This window comes from Hylaeus volcanicus, chromosome 7 (assembly GCF_026283585.1).
Source record: "Hylaeus volcanicus isolate JK05 chromosome 7, UHH_iyHylVolc1.0_haploid, whole genome shotgun sequence".
Classification (NCBI taxonomy): Eukaryota; Metazoa; Arthropoda; class Insecta; order Hymenoptera; family Colletidae; genus Hylaeus; species Hylaeus volcanicus.
In genome coordinates, this window is record NC_071982.1 from 457,593 (window position 1) to 476,926 (window position 19,334).

General features: G+C 31.2%; 3 protein-coding genes across 12 annotated transcripts; 2 read left to right on the forward strand and 1 right to left on the reverse strand.

Annotated features, from left to right (window-relative positions):
• Positions 1–6: 6 nt before the first annotated feature.
• LOC128880492 (protein argonaute-2) lies at positions 7–19,228 on the reverse strand. Of its 10 annotated transcripts, XM_054130647.1 has the most exons (18): positions 18,895–19,228; positions 18,592–18,826; positions 16,995–17,098; positions 15,474–15,741; positions 14,644–15,234; positions 12,470–12,607; positions 10,597–10,719; positions 6,308–6,445; positions 5,726–6,006; positions 5,343–5,649; positions 5,043–5,265; positions 4,828–4,975; positions 4,476–4,739; positions 3,564–3,882; positions 3,123–3,474; positions 2,682–3,015; positions 2,400–2,599; positions 7–2,293 (listed from the first exon to the last, which is right to left on the reverse strand). In XM_054130647.1, exons 5-18 carry the CDS (start codon positions 14,822–14,824, stop codon positions 2,185–2,187), a joined length of 3,117 nt encoding a protein of 1,038 aa, XP_053986622.1. In that variant the 5' UTR covers positions 14,825–15,234; positions 15,474–15,741; positions 16,995–17,098; positions 18,592–18,826; positions 18,895–19,228; the 3' UTR covers positions 7–2,184. The 10 variants fall into 10 exon arrangements, with proteins under 10 accessions (XP_053986622.1, XP_053986621.1, XP_053986618.1 ...); XM_054130646.1 differs by having other exon boundaries at positions 18,592–19,228; XM_054130643.1 differs by lacking the exon at positions 18,895–19,228 and having other exon boundaries at positions 16,970–17,098; positions 18,592–18,603.
• LOC128880495 (uncharacterized) lies at positions 9,289–11,442 on the forward strand. Its single transcript, XM_054130656.1, has 3 exons — positions 9,289–9,583; positions 10,876–10,970; positions 11,172–11,442. Exons 1-3 carry the CDS (start codon positions 9,462–9,464, stop codon positions 11,285–11,287), a joined length of 333 nt encoding a protein of 110 aa, XP_053986631.1. The 5' UTR covers positions 9,289–9,461; the 3' UTR covers positions 11,288–11,442.
• LOC128880494 (39S ribosomal protein L53, mitochondrial) lies at positions 15,767–18,001 on the forward strand. Its single transcript, XM_054130655.1, has 3 exons — positions 15,767–16,047; positions 17,158–17,270; positions 17,475–18,001. Exons 1-3 carry the CDS (start codon positions 15,902–15,904, stop codon positions 17,663–17,665), a joined length of 450 nt encoding a protein of 149 aa, XP_053986630.1. The 5' UTR covers positions 15,767–15,901; the 3' UTR covers positions 17,666–18,001.
• Positions 19,229–19,334: the final 106 nt, after the last annotated feature.

Here is a 19,334-nt window from a genome sequence, read left to right on the forward strand (position 1 = left end):
AATTTACAACTAGAATAAATATTAATTAGTGGTACGTGAGGGTCCTTTTCATACTTTCCGCGATAATATTAACGTTTTAGTACTTAAAAATCTAAAATTAGAATCATTAATACACAATATTCCACACATTCCAGATGACACAAGTCACGATATCTCAAATGATATTAATATATATTAATGTGTCCGCATTTAGATTTAAGGAAAATTTCCAACACCCCGTCGGTGTATTCGAGAACAATGTTTTTTACTTCGATCGTGTACTGATACGTTTTACTATTCTTAATACTGTTAGATTAAAAGAAAATTAAACGTTGTGTTTGTAAGAATGAAGATCATCTAAAACGTTACTAGTGCATTAATGATTCTAGCAATATACAGTAAACGATTTCTTGCGCACGGTATTCAATACATATTTATACATTTCATTATCCTATCTATTGGCTCTACAGTGTAGTTGCTTGTAAGGCTCTTAATACAGTTATTGTGTTGATTACGATTATTGTTCCATGTAAATAGATTCTATTTGCGTCCGAATCATGAATGAAGAATTCGTTAGAATATAAATTTGAGGACTTTAAAATTTGCGTTACACGACAAATATAATAACTTATCCTATGATTCCACATTATATAATTCCATATATAATTCACATTATATTTCTCACCTATTTTTCAATCACTGAATTATCCTTATCCTACTATTAATCAAATCATTTTTTGCATTGTTGGGTCTTTGTCATTAGCCCAAATCTAATGCCATGTAGGTTTAACTTAAGCTTTTGTATTTTTTTGAACAGATATCGTTCCGTTGTCTTAAATACCACATAAAAGGTACCCATTTACCTTCGAAATGTTAACAACAATGCGTAATTGATATGAATAAAGTGCTACCCCATTATCAGCTGCGTCTTATTGTTAGCTTTTCTTACATAAGCGCACAGGATAATTTCTGTGCCACATGCAAAATACTAATGTAAACAAAACTAAAATAAATTGAATAAAATGTATATTCTTGGTTTTCGCTCTACATAATAATTATTCAATAATATCGTGTTTAACTACGTCCCCTTATATATAGAATGACCCTTGATTATTTATGCCACTTTCAACAGTCAGTAATTATGCGAAACTTCCCCGATTCACTGACTTCTGTTCAAATCAATATTCCAAGTATCTTAAACAATCCCGACAAATGACATTAGATTTAGACAAAACTCAAAAATAAAAGATATCATTCAGCCAATGTGGCACAATGTTGTTTACAACTCTTATGATATAACACTGTTGTATAACACTGTATTTAATCAACTTGCCACAACTTTGGATTTTATTACGATAGATTCCTAACTTATTTTGGCCATTGGCTTGGAGGCTTTGACAGTTAACATTTACAAATCTTTTATTTATTTGCATCTCCCTATCAACATTTTATTACTTGAGTGACTAATTTTTTGAGTGCTTATGATAAATATGATAGGTGTCATAAATATATTTATAGAGAATCGTACGAGCATGATCACGAATATGCTTTGGCACGATAAGAAGTACCATGCCAATTTCTTTTTTCATTACCGCATGACCCACATGTCTAGTCTTTTTACAAAAAATAGTTAATTCATCCCACACAATATGATAATTACGCATAAACGAGATAACAGTCTCGTAAGCGATTCATACAACGATGAATTCGTGCAGCATTGTGTTTTTGTATACTACAAATGCTAGAGTACTATTTTGTATCCTACAAATTCAACATCTAAAAATAAAATAAGCGTAATATGTACAACAGCTGATCTGTTTGTTCTATTATTCGTCCATGTTGTCTATACCGCGAAACGTCTCATGAGTCAAGCTGCGTACGTCATAATCTAATCCAAAACATGATTAACTAAAAGCACCTCTTTTAGAACCTACTTCCTAAAATGTTTGGAAAGTCTGTCCAAAACCTAGTCGATATGTTAAAATAGAATACTAAAAAGGAAGGGGAAAAAAATTTGATATAAATTTACTCGACACATTCAAGGTATTGGACAGACTTATTTAAACAAGCAAAAAAATTGGCCACGCAAGATTAATTCTCTAGCATTTAAGCAGTCTAGAAATATCCACATGCAAGATATGGTGATTATAATTTTGATGATATTATATAGTGGCATGTGTATGAGAAAGGCTTAAAGAAGAAGAATTATGCAAAGTACATAACTCGCTTTGTGTTTGCATGAACTGTGATAGCTCTTGCCATTGCACCTGGTGTTCTGTCTTCGCTGCAGCCCGACTGATGAGATCCTTCTCCACTGAAACATTGAATAACGTATTAACAAAATATTAGTACAAAAAAATTGATAAAAAATTGGAAACAAAATTTTATATTATGTTTTATAAATACGATATTTTACTTACCTATCATGTTCTTTTTCTACCAAATGATATCTGGCTCGGAATGCTACAAGATGAGCATAATATGCTGGCGCAGGTATACTAACGGATCTTGTACACCTAACATATGTGTGACATAGTTGATACGTAAGAGTCTGTAATTCGTCACTTTCGAAGTGATTATCATCCCAGAGTACATGATAATGCGATGGTCGTGAAGTGCCCTGTACGCACAATATGATATTTATGTCAAATAAGATAAAATATCTATAAAGCAGTACTTAATCGTCGATATTCAAATAATACCTGGATGCCTTGGTGACTACATAAGTAGAAGTCAAACTCGGTGGGATGCGTTATACAAATATCAACTGTTGTACCCGCTGGGATGTTTCCACTTCTTCCGCTTTGTTCTTTCTTATCCGAACAAAATAATCGCGTGTGATGTCTTTTCTGTACTACGATGAATGTTACCCCAGGTTTGTAATCATCTTCGAGTTTCATGCAAGCTTCGCGAATGGCAGTTAACTCATGCTGCAAGACGTGCAAGAATTGTCCTTCTGAGACACCATCGCGGTAAAGAATTATTCTATGTGGTTTATATCCCCCAGTGCTTTTATAAAATCTAAGGAGAAGTTCCCTGAAAAAAAAAAAAAAATATTTTTATAAAATAACTGATAGAATGACCTGAAAGTGGAAGCATTATTAACTGAAGACTTATGATATATATTGCAATAATATACTTACATCACCATTGAACTAAGTTCTTGAATGATCTCTTGTCTGTGCTGTTGAACTCTAACAGTAGCTGCGTATCGAGATGGATGAGCATCCATACTAGCAACCACTGCGGCTATGCTAGGTTTTTTATTATCTCCAGCAGGTGGATGAGTTACATCGGCTCCAAAGAATATGACAGGTTCGTCAAACACCTTTGGCCGAAAACTGGGTACTAAAATATTATTAATGCCACCTAACTTTACATTAATCTTCAGGCATAAATTAGACAACGTTTGCGGTGATGTTTTATTAACATTTTTTGCCTGTACACATTGAGTTGCCATACCCAGTAATGTATCTCCAACTCTTTTGACTTCAGCTATAGGCAAATAAGATACAAAACAAGATTACATACGTTACTGATATTTTATTATATACATGTATGAAATATAAAATCTATACAATTACCATATACAGGAGTTTTTCCAGGCAGTATAATACACACAAGCTGCAACGATGCAAATGTCATTTTTAAATATTTAAACATGGGTTCCACTTGATCTGGCCCAGTAGCATATTTACAGAAACATGGTTGCCCAATAATGGGCATTCCAGCATCATTGCTTATTCTTTGCAATTGTGCTATAAACAGCCGTATTGAGTCTTCGCGAACGCTTCTTTGTGGTGCAAAACAAGCTATTGCCCAAACTCTGATTTCCACGCCCGTGAAGAATTGTTTGCCACGCATGTCCCATACACCTTGAATTGGTGAGGCCTGGTTCTTTGCCTTTAGGAAAAAGAATATATACATACATTACTGAATATCATAAAATGTGTATTATTCTTTCTATAGATATTTTGTCAAAACTAATTAAGAAACGAATTAAGAAACGTTTTAAGACTCGTTTCTTACAATTCATACTGCTTGAAGGCTCTAGATGAAAGTTGTACTCGTTTCGATCTAATGATACAGGCCCTCTCAACGAATAAGATGTTTTAGATCAGGGTTCGACACTGCAGGAGAACAAGGCGTTGAGGCTTCCCCCACTCGTGATACTGTCTCACTATCCACTGCAATCCTCACGCTTGCAAGAGCAACTCCATCTCTCTCTCCTCTCTCCCTCTCTTTCTAGGACTTCATGTAAGTAAGTACTTAGAGAAACACAGATCTAGTATGAAAGTGGGGGAAGTCGCTCAGCGCTGACTTGCTCAGAGCAAACGTGCCGAACTCTGTTATACATAATTAAAAATTAGAAAAACTAAATCTCACTTAGCAACTGTATAATATACAATACCACAAAAAGGATCCTTACCAAACATAATGCAAAGACAAATGTGTTATTTAGCTATATCTGACTAATTGATTTGAAAGTCTCTTACCTGACAACTGAGGGAACTCAAGCGCCCTCCGTACTGTAGCTTGGGTGGAGCTAGAATACGACCCCTAACTTCCACCATATTATTCGATATTGTCAAGCCAAATTCTTGAACGTATGAATCGTTATTAAAATCGGCTCTTTTAACTAAGTTGTTTATTTCTCGTTCACGATCTGGAGCAGAACGGGCTGTGGCTTTTATCATGGTGGATGTCTGCATGTCAGTCAATTTCTTGATGCAACGTTGTCCAGCAACAATGTTGCAAACCTGTTAATATATTTATTGTGAAATATTACATATATATTGTATAAATGTTTAATTACGAATTGTATGATAAATATTAGATCCAACACACCTCAAGCGGTAAATATGTATGTTTGTGTTCTTGTCCGACTTGTAGGCAAGGAAGATGCGAATAACGCAACTTCATTTTGTATTTATCTAAGAAGTATTTTGCAACAGTACATTCAACCGTTTGTCCATTTTCCAATTGTAATGGGAATCTAAAATTTGTACTCAATGAATATCAGTCATATTTAAAATAACAAAATTGCTTTCATGTATACTTACGATTGCATCTGGGCAGGTTTGCGTGTAACGTTACATACTCTATACTTTCGTCTCATTGTTCCGCAGTGCGTAATTTCGATTTTAAGACCTTTAATTTCTTTGGTAAATTTAACTCGTTGAGAATCTGTAAGGGGCTTCTTTTGTTCGTTTATGTCTCGAATATCTAATACTTCGCACATAAATTCTATGACAGGTTGTGCTTTATAAAATGCAGTTGCAGAGACTATAATAATAAACCATATGTTATATGAGAAATCAATTAATATAGTAATGAAATGTGAAAATAAATTTTATATGTACCATCGATATTCAACATCATTTTCCACTGAGATGGTCTAACAGACTGATGAAAGCCAAACCATACTTCTCTGCCACCACCTAATGGGTGATAATATCCATCTGGTGTACTAAAAAATGATCTACCTACTGGAGTATATGTCATAGATGGTAAATGCCTCATTACAACATCTAAAGCAAGTATAGCATCATATGGAATTTGTCTTGTACGTCCTTCTAGAGCTTCTTCTAAAGCAAACAGAGAAACTTGAGCCACCCATTTTATCACCACTCTGAAAACTCTATCTTTACCCTCACCAGGTAGCGTTACCTATACAAAAATTATTATTAACGATTCAATATTTAAAAAATGTAACAGCACAAACTTTTATTAATATTGTAATTACCTCTAATTCTATTTTCTCAGCACCAATGGGCAAGGGATCCCTTGTATACAGATTATTTCTGCCATCAAACACAGGCTTCAGAGTTCCAAATATTTTACTATACGCGTGAACCATTGTTTCTATAATTTCCCTATTAACTTTACGAGGACATTTATCAGGTTGGATGTTAATATCATAATGATGCACATAACCACGTGGTATTGTAATTTGGAAGTGATTAGCTCTTAAACTGATTGGTCTGCCTTCACGTCCAATATCTGGTCTCCGAGGACATGAAAACACTGTAATAATATGCGTTTCTTATTCATCTTTTATTTTAAAACACATCATACCGACTTTTTAACTTCCATTTTTAATTTACCTATTTTATTTTAAATTTATTTAATCAAGAAATGAGGTACTTTTATTGAACAGCATAAACAGTTTCAAAAAATTACAGTTGAATTTTCAAATTTAGTACTTTAATTAAATTTCTATTACACTTTTTTGTTCGATATATAATACTTTCTTCATTATTGATCACTCAATAGGTATCATAAATATTAAAAGGACAAAATTTAAGAAATATTTAGAAACACTTACTTGGCAGTTCAGGGGGTTGAGGAGGAGTGTGTGTTTGTTGTGTAGGAACAAGTCCTAAAGAACTAGGAGCCACAACAGTACTCCCAGTTGCTCCTGCTGTTCCAACAGAAGCACTTGTTGAGGGCCCAGCTGTGGGCGCTGAAAATATGAAAAAATCATAATTTGGTTACCTTGATTATTTCCCATGTTAATAGATTGAATCAAACTTTTTTGTTTTAGATCATTTAAAATGATCTTGAAAATTTTCAAGATCATATTCTATTTGTTAAATTACAAATTATAACCGCATGAGAAATAATAAATTTAGATGTTCTGTCCTATGGTAAAACCTTGATTTACCAAATAACTTAAGGAGATACCAACATAGATTAGGGTCCACTAAATCAACATTTTACTGCAGATGATATTTAATTATGTGTTAATTGCTATACTGGTATTATAACATCATTAGAACATAAATACACTATCAATGATTAAATATGATAAACTTTTTGAGTAATCAATATTTTTACGATATAGAAGCTTTAGAATAACACTAATGATTAATTATCACACAAGATAAAATAAAATAATTAAAAATAGAAACCTTATCCTGTCTTAGGATGTGTAGTTTTTAATATTTTGATATAACTTGATGTGCTTTCTATTTCAATTAATTCATCTACAATGACATTAATTTTCATAAAAAATATATTTGGTTTTTAATCAAAAAGATTTCTGGTTTTAATGAAGTTTTAGCCAAGAATTACAAGGTTAGAATGATTCACATGAAGCATACATATGTAACAAAACAAACATCAGTTTAGGTACTTTCATCTATAACTCTATACTAACCTATATTGACTGTTTGAATTTTTTGAATAGTTCCAAATCCGAAACAAATAAAATACCGTTTATCGAATCAGACAAAGTATTTGATCGATCAAGCAATACTTTGAGTATATCAAATAAGGATATTATTCCGAAAAGTATCGCGGTGACTAATTGGTATGAAATTTGGCGGATGTTACGAAGAGTGTGTAAGGACACCAAATATAAAATGTTAACTTCGGGAATTCACCCGTTTAAAAGATACAGGTACTTTAGAGGAAGCTGTGATTGATTCATTGTGATCGTTTCTTTCGAACATGTTATAATATTATTTTACAAATTTGTTTAAATAGAAAGCCGTCTATCCATCTTTCGGGCATTTCCGCTGAGGTGGTAATAGACCAACACTTTGACACCAAAAGATCACATCTTTCGTGACTCTAATACCTCTAAAACAAGTCTTTCTATATTCCACTTTCCTTTAAGAGGATCATTTGGGACTGATAACGCCATTAGAAAAATCGAGTTAACACTAACATACACATCACGACACGACTCGAAACTATCTCACATTTATGCTTCGTATTTTCAACGGATAAAACAAACCGATCACACCACACTCTCAGCTCTCAGCATTCTTACATTGTTCCTGAATATAGCATCCAAAGGATCGAAAAACTATTATGACGGATTTATAATTGAAAACCTGTATCTTGTAAACGCATAAATTGACGAAGCTAACATTTTATATCTGAGCCCTTTTCGTATCCCTCATAATACGATCGGCCACCGGTGCCTTCCGCAAGTACACCCTCAAACAAATTCGATCTATTCCAACATTTTTGCTACCTCGTATAAATTCGATCTGTTTGAAAAATTCGCGGAAATTTGAAGTTGAATGTAAACAATGAATCGGAAATTAACAAGTAGTTAAGATACTTGTTAATATTCGTATGTCTATTCGATTAGTTTAAGATTCTTGCATTACTAAGTTACGATAATATAAATGGAAGGTATTTTTGCGAAAGGAAAGATAGGGAGAATGATAAATTTCCTTACGCGACGGAAGTAAAATATATTATGTGGAATTTATTACAGCTGGAAAAAATTCTAATTCATTGATTCGATACCAGTCGGGTATTCCAACTTTGTTTCGAACATGCAGGATTTATTTAACCACTCGAGAGTATTAGAGAACTACTAATCTATTCGAGCCATTTGAAACATTCGAGTATTTGGCACAGCTTATTTTTTCCAAGTACTCCAACATTTCTAAATCATACGTTATCGGTAACTGACGGATGAGATGTGACGACACGTTGTCTGTTGAACGAGATACCTTTAAGGCCTTCTCCAAATTTCCTTTGATTCCATAAATTTGAAATTTATTACACGTACATCCCGTTAACGTAATCATCGTTTTACAAAATTTGGATTGGCTCGAAGTAATCAAAGAGGAACAAAGGACCAGAACCGTTCGACAGCGATACCCTTATTCTTGCTTAGACGAATACAAAAGGATCCGTTTTCGAATATTCTTCGATATCCCACGTGAAAATGTGTACAGTGAGATACTTACGCTGTCCTACAGGATACATTTTCGCAGCTGACGATGAAAAATACCAGATAATCACTAATAAATAAGTAAAAAATTGAACACAAAACCCAATGACCACACGACACACTTCTCTACACACGCACTGCGAACGAGACTACCTTCTGCAATGGCTACCACCATTGTGATTCCAATTGGTCTTACCTTGACCAATCAGCGTACACCCGACGACAGAGACTCTCTATCGCGAGAAGGGCAAGTCATAAACTTCTCCTATCCCTCCGCCATCTTGACACGCTACTACTTGTGCGGCTGAAATGCTAGATGGCGCTGTTACAACGATTAATGGTTAAACTTACTAGAGCTTACAGTCGCCAAATGTAAAAAATATGAATTGATTTGCTCCATAGATATCATATTTGTTATTTGCTCCATATATTGGACAAACAAAGATACCTGCAAAATATTTAGTATCAAATAGACCACTGAGTTGGGAAAAACCCTAGATTTCAAATAAACTTGAAAATTGCCCATATGTTTGTCTCGTTTCCTCTTTTGAACATTTTCCAAAGACGAAAACAAGACAAACAAATCAGCAAACTTCAGGTGGATTCGAAGCTTAGGGTTTTGCACAACTCTGCTGGTATGCAGCAACTAGTAGTTCTGTGAATAAGTAGTTGAAGGTGTATATAGATGAACTGAGACATGAGGACCCACCCACGAGGACGAATAGTATACGTGAATTTCGTATTCAATTTTGAAATGTAGTTTCCGTTTAGTTGAATTTGTATGCATATTGTATTCAAAAGAACCCATAAGTGTCATTGTAATTCAATTAACGTCTTTAACTTTAAATCCAATAAAATCAGTTCATCATTTAATTCCGACTATCATGGAGCTTTGGAAACAAGGTTAGTTCATTCAAGTTCCATTTGCAGATATTTCTTTAGATATTAATCAATTCTTGAAAATACAGTCGATTAGTTTCAATTTACAACGAATAATATACGATTATACTAATAATCATGCATCCATTTTTGATGAAAAATTTTACGTAATTTTACTCGTGTTTTAAAATAATTTTGATAATTTATTAATCTATTGTAGTTTGCATTGGATAAATATGGTATTATTCGAAAAAGAAGTATAAATATTATTTACTAGGTCGCGCATGTCTTTCAATAATTAAGAATCTAACTGCATTCTGCAAACATTTGGTTGTATGCGATGACGTCAATACTATGCGCATGTGCACTCTAATATCTAGCAGACGATGTGAACGTTCGTATTTTTAGAACAAGCTTTCCGTTTACATGTGTTCACGGGTGGAGCTTCTCTCACGGATTTTTTTCCGTTTCACGTACTGTGTTGATTAAATCGACATAGGTAACGTGATATCAATTTACATCCACATGATCTATAGAAATAGTTGAATAGATCAAGCTTAAAATAACCATTGTAATAACTTGGCAAGAATGAAATAGTAAAAGTAAGTAAACGTCTCGTATTTAAAAATCGTAGAAATGTCCTGTATTCAGTCAATTTCTTTTAATATTCTACACCGAGGTCAGTGCTTTTTAAAATATCTCTGATTGCTATCGATTTGAATCAAAATTTTCTATATGACAGCTATGTGCAGTCATAAAATTTACAATTTATAAATTTTTAATCGGTTGGATTAGTGAAATGATAAAGCTAGCAAAAATCATGTTCTTGAATAGAAATAACAGTGTGACACCTCTTATAGGGATTCCCAATCACAATAAGTATATTATATCACTTCTCGTACTTTTCTGTCTAGAAGAAACAGTACATCTTAATAGAAAAACAATAAAAATTCAGTTATTTATTTATTCCAAAAAGTTTGATTCATGATCTTGTAAATCTTATCGGTTAGATAATTATAAAAATATGTTAAACTCACCATTACATCCAAATCCACAGACCTCTCCAAGCACAGTAATAAGAGAATCAAATTTTTCCACTGGATGTGGTTGTTGTTTCAAGTCTCTGAATTGTTTGTTTTGTTCTGTTTGTTCCATTTTGTCTGAAATATTTAAAAAATAGTTAGCAATGTAGAATATGTCAAACAATTTTGAAATAAATAAAAAGAATAATCATTGCTAGATATTTCAGTGTGATGAAAAGTTATCTAGAACAATGTATATGTATAATGTATTTACAGAAATCTTTTTTTTTATAGTACTGCTCCAAAGACTATTGTAATATATTCTTGTTGCATTGTAAAACCACAAGTCACCTCTGATTTGTTGGAAGCCACAATTATATTGAAGTTATGTGAGTACATCTTATATTATTTAACTTCTTAATAGATATATACAAAAATGTATGTGTATAAATACAAGAGTTTAAGAATAGTTTCAAAGTAATTACTAATTTAGACAGGATAAATGACATAAAATGGTGTATTTAAAATTTAAATTTTGTATAAAAATGGTATTTGTTTAAGATAAATATTCTTGTATTTCTATCTTTTAGTATCAAATGATAGTGTGATATTTCAAAGTACACACTTCACATCTCTGAATATTTTACAACTCTATGATCTGAATTTGAATCTAGAAGTGAAACGGTTGCAGAAAAGAAGAAAGTAAAGAAAAAAAAAAAGAAGAAACTTAAGCAGGAAAGTAAACATATAAGAATATTCTTATAAGTTTATTAGCAGTTTAATCATATGCTTGTGCATTCGCAATTTTTTAAACAGTAAAATAAATTTAATACAGTCATAAGGATAGGTAAAAAGATAAAATATCTTAAGAGAATATTGTATCGTAAATATTATAGAGAATTACCAATTTTTTTTTATAAGATTTAATTAGTTACTTGCGTTCACTTTTCTAAATCTATTTCAAACAAACTTATTTACAAAATGGCTAGTCATACCTCAAATAATAAAAATTATAATATGAAACTTATTGACACTATTTATAATCAGGTGCCAGCTTTTACAGATGTCTTTGATGAAGAAACATGGTATATTTTTGTTGCCTGTTTTGTAGGAGGAACATTTTTAGTTGCATTTATTCTCTCAAGATTTATTACACTAAAACCTGTAGAATAAATTTCAAGTGTTTCTTAAAAAAGCTGTATTTAATATTTATGTGCACAGCATTTTAGTTATATTTAACAAGTTATACTGTACTAGTGAGATTTCACTATGTGTTAACAATAAATGTTAATTGATTCAATAAATAACAGCTATACACATGATATTATATTAAGATATTTTTCAGTGTTTTAAACGTGTAACTAATTACAATTACTTTCAATACTATACAATATTAATAAATTTATAATTCTACATATGAATTTTCTTTATATTGTGAATATGAAATAATATAACCTAGATTATATTAGCTACTGTATTTTCATTATTTTTATGATTATTACAAATTTGTATTTTTTGAGATAATAGAAATTATATAACACATATAAATAAAAAATTAACAAAGAATGTTGTAGTAACATGTAATATAATTCTGTTTACAAAAATTTATTATTAATTTTTTTTAAATATTTAACAATTATAATATAGTGTAATTGTACATTAAATGTTGACTTATTTGTTATAACATATTTATTGCATGCAATTCTTACAGAATACAATTTTATATGTATGTAGACTTTACTACTTCAGCATTCCTATGCATTTTGACCTATTGTCGAAACCACACTATATGCAAATGTGATACACATTTCATGTGATCACATGATATACACCATAAATACTATAACGAGGGAAACTTTATAAAGTGACTTTGAAATATAATACTTACTTGGTAGTTCAGGAGGTTGTGGAGCAACGTGTGTTTGTTGTGCAGGAACGTGTCCTACAGAATTAGAAGTCACAACATTGTTCCCAGTTATTCCAGTTGTCCCAAGAGAAGAATTTGTCTGAAGTCCAGTTGTGGGAGCTAAAAATATAATAACATAATGTCATCATTCTGATGATTTCCAATATTAGTGGACCAATACAATCTTTCTTTATCTTAAATAATTTTATTTAGAGGAAGTTTAATTCAGAGTATAGCATATTTCTATAAAATTACTTAATTTTTGAAATGTTATAGATCAACTTCTGGTTTTTAAATAAAAGTCCATTTTCATTTATCTTTTTGCAGGTATAAAATATTTAGGAAATATGACAAAATACTATTTCCTAAAGGTATGGTATAAAAAATGTTTAAGAAACATATTATAATATTGAATACTTTTCAGTCTATTCAAGAGAAAATTGTAGTTACTGTCAGATATGAGACCAGATAAGGTAAGTTATTAGTAACCTTTTGAAATGTGTTTGTATGTGTGAGTGTACTTGAATTTTTGTAATGCGCGGTAAAATCTGCGACGAAATGATAAATTAAAAGATACTGTATATACAAATTATCCAACGATGTTAGAAGTATCTAGTGACAAATTATGAATGCATATGCAACAATAATCATGATATTTGAAAAATTCTTATAACATATTATAACACTGATATAACATTAATCCTATATTTCATTGTCATTTAAAAAACTAATATGATATATAATAATACAATAATAGTATAAATAAGAACAATCTCAAAATTTTATAAATAGGACTAATCTTTATTTACATTATTATTCATTTTAGGGAGAAATATTTCTGATTTTTAATTAAATTTTAAACTAAAAATTGCATAGTTAAAGTGGCGCACATTAATATATATTAATATCGCAAAATTTATTGACAAATTATCATTGATCTATTGGGATATGTAATTTGGTGTATCTAGGTCAAATGATTCATGAAGGTTCGAGCCGCACACCATCATGAGAACGGCGTAGAATTCTGCGCCTATCATAGGCGGCTTACGTCATACTAGAGCAGATAATCGTATGTAGAATATAATTTCTCTAGTATATTACTTTCTTATTGGATATCTGCACGTGTAATCAATGTATATATTGTATATATCTCGCGCGGTTATATTTACATTGAGAAAAGTGGATTACGAATTATTGATTTTAAACAATGTAAAACTTCAGAACTTGGTAGCGCTTAAATTCAAAATTGATGCGAAAACATACGGTAAATTTGAAATTAACAAAAAATAATTCTTCCATTACAATTATAGCGTATATAATGCTGTACATTAACGTAATAACTATATTTTGCGTTATAACCAGGAGCCGCGCTAGAGTTACTAGCGTTCTAATGCAACTTGGAATATAAGCGCCCTCTTTTAATTCGTATTACAAATTAAAAATAATTGAAATCTTAATTTTAAGTTTAAAGTAATATATATTGAATAAGATATAATAACGTTTTGTTACATGACAATTTCATTCCACAAACTACTGTCAAACATAGATACAATCTTCTTAAAAATTTATTTTTCACTATACTCAGAAAACTTGTTACTAACTTGATCAGTTTCTACTTCATTAATTTGTAAGTATTCGTGTTGGATTATCTCATGGTTGGCATTAATTTTGTTCAATATTTTATTTCTTTAAGATGTTTGTTGCCTGATGATATAAACAAATATTATATTCTGAAACATAACAACACCTGAATAACACCTAAATCGTAAATTTGTTATAATTTAGATCACCTGAAGCTGACTTCAAAGAACACTACTATAGTTCATTCGACAAGATGACTCCAACAACAAAATCACATGACTCGCAAGCGACAAGACTTTCCACTCCTGGATAGAAAAAAAGCAAACCGACAAGAACTGTCAATGATTAAATCTGTCACATGATTTTATGAATTACATTCTGTCGTTTTGTCGAATGAGTTGTAGAAGTATATTGTTAAAGAAAAGGGGATAATCGAGCCATGAAACGCTTCAAAACAAAGAGAGTGCTGCATGATGATTGATATTAATTTATAGTCCACTGTTCGGTTCATAATATCCAGCTAGTACGAAATCCTTGCGCGAGTCCGCCACGTGTACTGCTGGGAATTCGCTCACCCTCTGAGCCGGCTAATCCTGCATCCTTTAGTCCTTTTGTCCTGCATGTTGTCATTGACCCTAACCTCCTCGTCCTAACCTCTGCGTCCTTCCCTTTCGGTCTTTCCGCTACGCGATCCGCCGTTCCGTTATTCCTTCGTTCGCCGTTTCTCTCAAATGTCCTTTCCTCTGCGCGTTGCATCTCTTCCACGGGATCTTTTCTAAACGAATCACTCGTACGCCACTTAACAAATTATAAATTCCATCAGGATGCCCAAACTCACGTACTATGTACTATGGATTCAAGCCAAGTTTATGGCGGTTGGGGCTGCCACCTACGTCTCTTGTGCGAATTAAAGTGAAGAACCGATTCGCATGTATATGCAGCGGGAAATTTAAATGATTGTAAATGAGTAAATCGGGGAAAAAGACACAATTCAAAGGATTTAAGTCGTTTCAAATAATATAATATAACAAATTTTTTATTACTTAATATGTACATAAAATTTTTAAGATAATAATATTAATACACATAATTTAACTACACAATATAATACATATACATATAACACATTAGTTGACAACACAGCAAACAGTTGACATCAATGGAATCTGGAAAATATGAAAATTATTTATAGTCTATGCATAAATATAGTTTATAGCATGTTTTGTATGAGACCTGGGCAAATTTTGACTGGTATGAAAATAAGATGCAACTATTTAAAATAATTAAATAAAATAAAGTGTGTATCCATAGACACAATTTCTGTTGTATTTCTCAAGATCTACATAATATTAAAATTATAAATAATAAAACAAATATCACATACTTTTTGTTAACATATACACACCTGGCAAAGGAAGAGTTGGTAGTATAGTTCTATTTGTAGATAATTCTCCAATTTGAAAAGGTCTTCAAATTAAACATCACAGATCTTCACATTCTTCAACGCGTGGATTAGGGAATTGTCTCGAACGAGACCTCTTTAGACTTTAAAATTAACTTTGCACCACTTTGCACTTCCTAGATGCCATAACTTAGCGTCTCATCATAACCTAACCCCGACCATCGACTATGTAAAGTCAAAGATGGCGCACCTCAGGCAAGAGCAGACTGATCTGCGCAAACGTCACACGGTATAGTATAGTAGCTCCACCTAATGTTTCGACTATGAAACTATTACCATGAGTAGGAGTAACGTGAATGAAGTTATAAAACCATTGTAAAGGGAATAAACTGGAACGAATATTACGTGTGATTGTGTGTTCGATTTTCGAAATGTCGATTGCCTTTTCTGGAACCAGAACGCGATCAAGTGGACTCATAAGTGCAATAGCAAAGCAATTAAAGACCTTAAGTTTGAAACCAGTTCAATCAATTCACGTAAAATTCGATCCCTTCCTTGATCATGCTGTCGAAGTAAGGTTAGTTCATCAGTTTCTTTACAATTTAATCAATTCTTATAAATACAGTCAATTAGTTACATTTTTTATTTAAATTTATAACGAACAGTATATCGTTTATTGTTAATCATAAACCCATTCACAACGATTTTATTTATGTATTTTCAGCGCTTAACTTAGATTATTGGAAAATACATATATTATGCATGTATCGGATCATGCTTACGTCAGAATTTTGAGTGGTTAAAAAAGATTAACACTTGTATAGACACCATTGATCTTATATTTCGTTATGGTTTATATTGTAATAAAGTATTATTAAAAATTGAAAATGATTTAAACTTCACATTCTGAAAAGATTCTGTAAAAATTTAGTGACTTGAAGAGTATTCTTTTGAAAGACTACACATATTATCATATATGTGTATTATCATAATAAGTATATTAATTTTGAAGAGTGTACATTTAAAATATGACATTTTTAATATTTAGCATACAATATTAATGTTTCTATGTTCAACAAGTTTTCAATTATTTACACATGTATTGTGGCATTAATTGTTATCTGTATATAAAAGAACGTTAGACAAAGTAGAAGAAGCTCCAAGTAATTCATACAAGTATTCAAATACATAAACTGTGATTTTTACTAAAGTAATTACTGTGTTACATACATTTAATATTTTATAAAATCTATTACTTTTACATTTTGCTCTATTTGTCTCAATCAAAAGAATATGTTTTATTAATATAATAATATTTAATAACAACATGATAATTAAGTAGCAATGGTCTCATAACATTGTCAGTAAATACTTCTTTCTGCAACACAAAATTGTTATTTGTGTCTCGAATTTAGTTAAAAATATTAATAGAGAAAAGTTTATCTTGTACTTTAGAATTTCTTGCCAGTTATATAATTATGAAAATATTTCAAACTTACCGTTACATTGTCCATATGCACATACCTCCCCAAGCACGGAAAGTAGAGTATCATATTTTCCCACTGGAAATGCTCGTAGTTGTTTTAATTCTCTGAATTGTTTTTTCTGTTTCACTTGTTCCATTTTGTCTGAAATATTACAAAAGTATTGACCAAATTACCAATGCACATATGTAATAAATTTACAGACATTTTCTCTTTCAAATTACAACTCCAAAGATTATTGCAACAAATCCTAAATGCATTGTGAAACCAGTAGTTACGTCTGATTCGTCAGATTCTACAATTACAATGAAATTAGGTGAGTATTATATTACTTTATTCAAAGTTTTTCCGTTAATTGGTAACTTTTATTTTTTAACTTTGTAATGTACAAAATTACTTAAAAATAATTTCAAAGTAAATAAATGAAATACAATCATATTCGAAATAAAAATTCTGTATAAAAATGAAAATTTTTTTGTAACCAAATACAGTGTCATATTCTTACATTTGTCTGTTGTAGTGTCAGGTGACAGTGTGATATTCAAAGCTAAAAACTTGTCAGCACTAGATATGTTGCAACTTTATAACAAACATATCACAAGTTTGTTACCGCCACCTGAACCTGAGTACCCAGAAGTTGTAGAGAAAATTAAGAAAAAAAGGAAAATGACATTTAAGCGAGAAGGGAAACGTAGAGGAGTATTTTTATAAGTTTATAAATAGCTTTACAACATGGTTTATGTATTAGTTTAAATATTTGAAGAAAATTTGATATAAACTCAAGTGCAGGTTAAAGAATAAAGAATCTGCGAAGTTTGCAGTGAAATAAATCTTATCCTTTATTTTAATGAAATATAAGCGGAATTTTCCTTTTATTTACTTGTAAGATATTACAGAAATTAAACATAAATTGTGAATTCATAAAGGGGATTTAATCATGATCCATTTATTGAAAATTGTTTGCATGCATTAATACTGAATGTCTGTGCTATAATATGAATGATTATTTTATAAGTTTATTCCATAATATTGTTTATATGAAATGTTGGTTATTAGATAACTATTGTATGTTTTAATATTAAAGGTAGTTTGAAAGACTCTATTTAAAATGTAATAAATTAAAAACAATGCGTAAAAACAGATTAAAAACGATTAAATCCTTTTTTAACGTTGTCTGTCACATACTAATCATTAAAAGTGACAAAGTACGACGAACACAATGTTTATTCCATTTCATGTTCGAAATTAGTAGTAATTGTTGTAAGCAACTAAATATAATATATTTCAGAGATATTTCTTTGTTGTTTGTTACCTTCTGTTTAACAGGTTATTCTGGTTTGTTATGAAAGAACAAATTTGAAACAGTATAGGTCTATATCGCGTGCGTCTCCCGTTCTGAGCGACGCACTAAACTGTCGAAGGGTTAATTTTTGTCTTCCTTTACTACGTCACTATTGACCTTGACCATGTCTATTGAAATTTTCAGTGTAAACAGTTTGTGTATATTCAAAAATCACAAATTGATTGAAGATATTTCTTTGAAGTATTTAGTATCAAGTTATAAATGACTGATAAACAAATTCACAAATTATAAAAATATGTTTGGAATGGATAGTGTTTGAACATAATATACGTACTATTAAACAGACATCTGTTTCGTAGACCCAGTATTTAAGTAAAACGTGCAAAGTTGATAGCCGCACTGTAGTTTGCTTCACATAAACATTGTCTTTTTATTATTATGGAAACTTTACTTTAGTGATACGTCTGCGTATTATATCTATACGACTATACGATACGCGATATACAAACTCACACTTAGTTACTCAACTCTCCAAAGTTGGCAACTATGGTCGAAATTAGGATGGCATCCTGCAACACGATTCAAATGGTGCAATCGGTGGTAAAACGCCCAAGTTTGAAGTGAAAATAGTTCCCACCGTTTCTGTAAGATGGCGCTACCGATACTGTTTGTTTGATGTGTTTATAGCGCAAACTTTGAGGTTACTTTTTGCCTCTGTGTTTTTGACAGTGAATGAAATAAATAATTATAATGCATCGTTAGACAAACGTTCACGATTCACGAATTACTTAGAAGTAGGCTGAACTTTGTCTCAGAGGCCCGTTTTTTTTTTTTGGTTAAAACTTATCAAATCTTATAGTTTTTGACCTGAAAAGTCCAAAAATGCAAGTTAAAAGTTTAGAAATCCAATAATTTAACCTATCGTTTGATTAGAACGTTCGAATCTAGTCGAGGGAAGAATATACTTAACTTTTAAACGGTCCGAGATTAAAATCTCAAATGCTTATTCTAATAGTTAATTGAATTTTATGTATAAACATTGATATCACAATATAAGGTTTTGTTAAAAAGGTTTAG

Coding starts and splice junctions, on each gene's coding strand:
- LOC128880495 (XM_054130656.1), top strand. CDS start 9,462: ATGCATATTGTATTCAAAAGAACCCATAAGTGTCATTGTAATTCAATT. Junction 9,584..10,875: donor CATGGAGCTTTGGAAACAAG/GTTAGTTCATTC, acceptor TTTTTTTTATAG/TACTGCTCCAAAGACTATTG. Junction 10,971..11,171: donor CACAATTATATTGAAGTTAT/GTGAGTACATCT, acceptor TCTATCTTTTAG/TATCAAATGATAGTGTGATA.
- LOC128880492 (XM_054130647.1), bottom strand. CDS start 14,824: ATGCAACGCGCAGAGGAAAGGACATTTGAGAGAAACGGCGAACGAAGG. Junction 6,446..10,596: donor CTGTGGATTTGGATGTAATG/GTGAGTTTAACA, acceptor TCATATTTTCAG/CGCCCACAGCTGGGCCCTCA. Junction 2,600..2,681: donor GTAGTCACCAAGGCATCCAG/GTATTATTTGAA, acceptor TTGTGCGTACAG/GGCACTTCACGACCATCGCA.
- LOC128880494 (XM_054130655.1), top strand. CDS start 15,902: ATGTCGATTGCCTTTTCTGGAACCAGAACGCGATCAAGTGGACTCATA. Junction 16,048..17,157: donor GATCATGCTGTCGAAGTAAG/GTTAGTTCATCA, acceptor ATAAATTTACAG/ACATTTTCTCTTTCAAATTA. Junction 17,271..17,474: donor TACAATTACAATGAAATTAG/GTGAGTATTATA, acceptor TGTCTGTTGTAG/TGTCAGGTGACAGTGTGATA.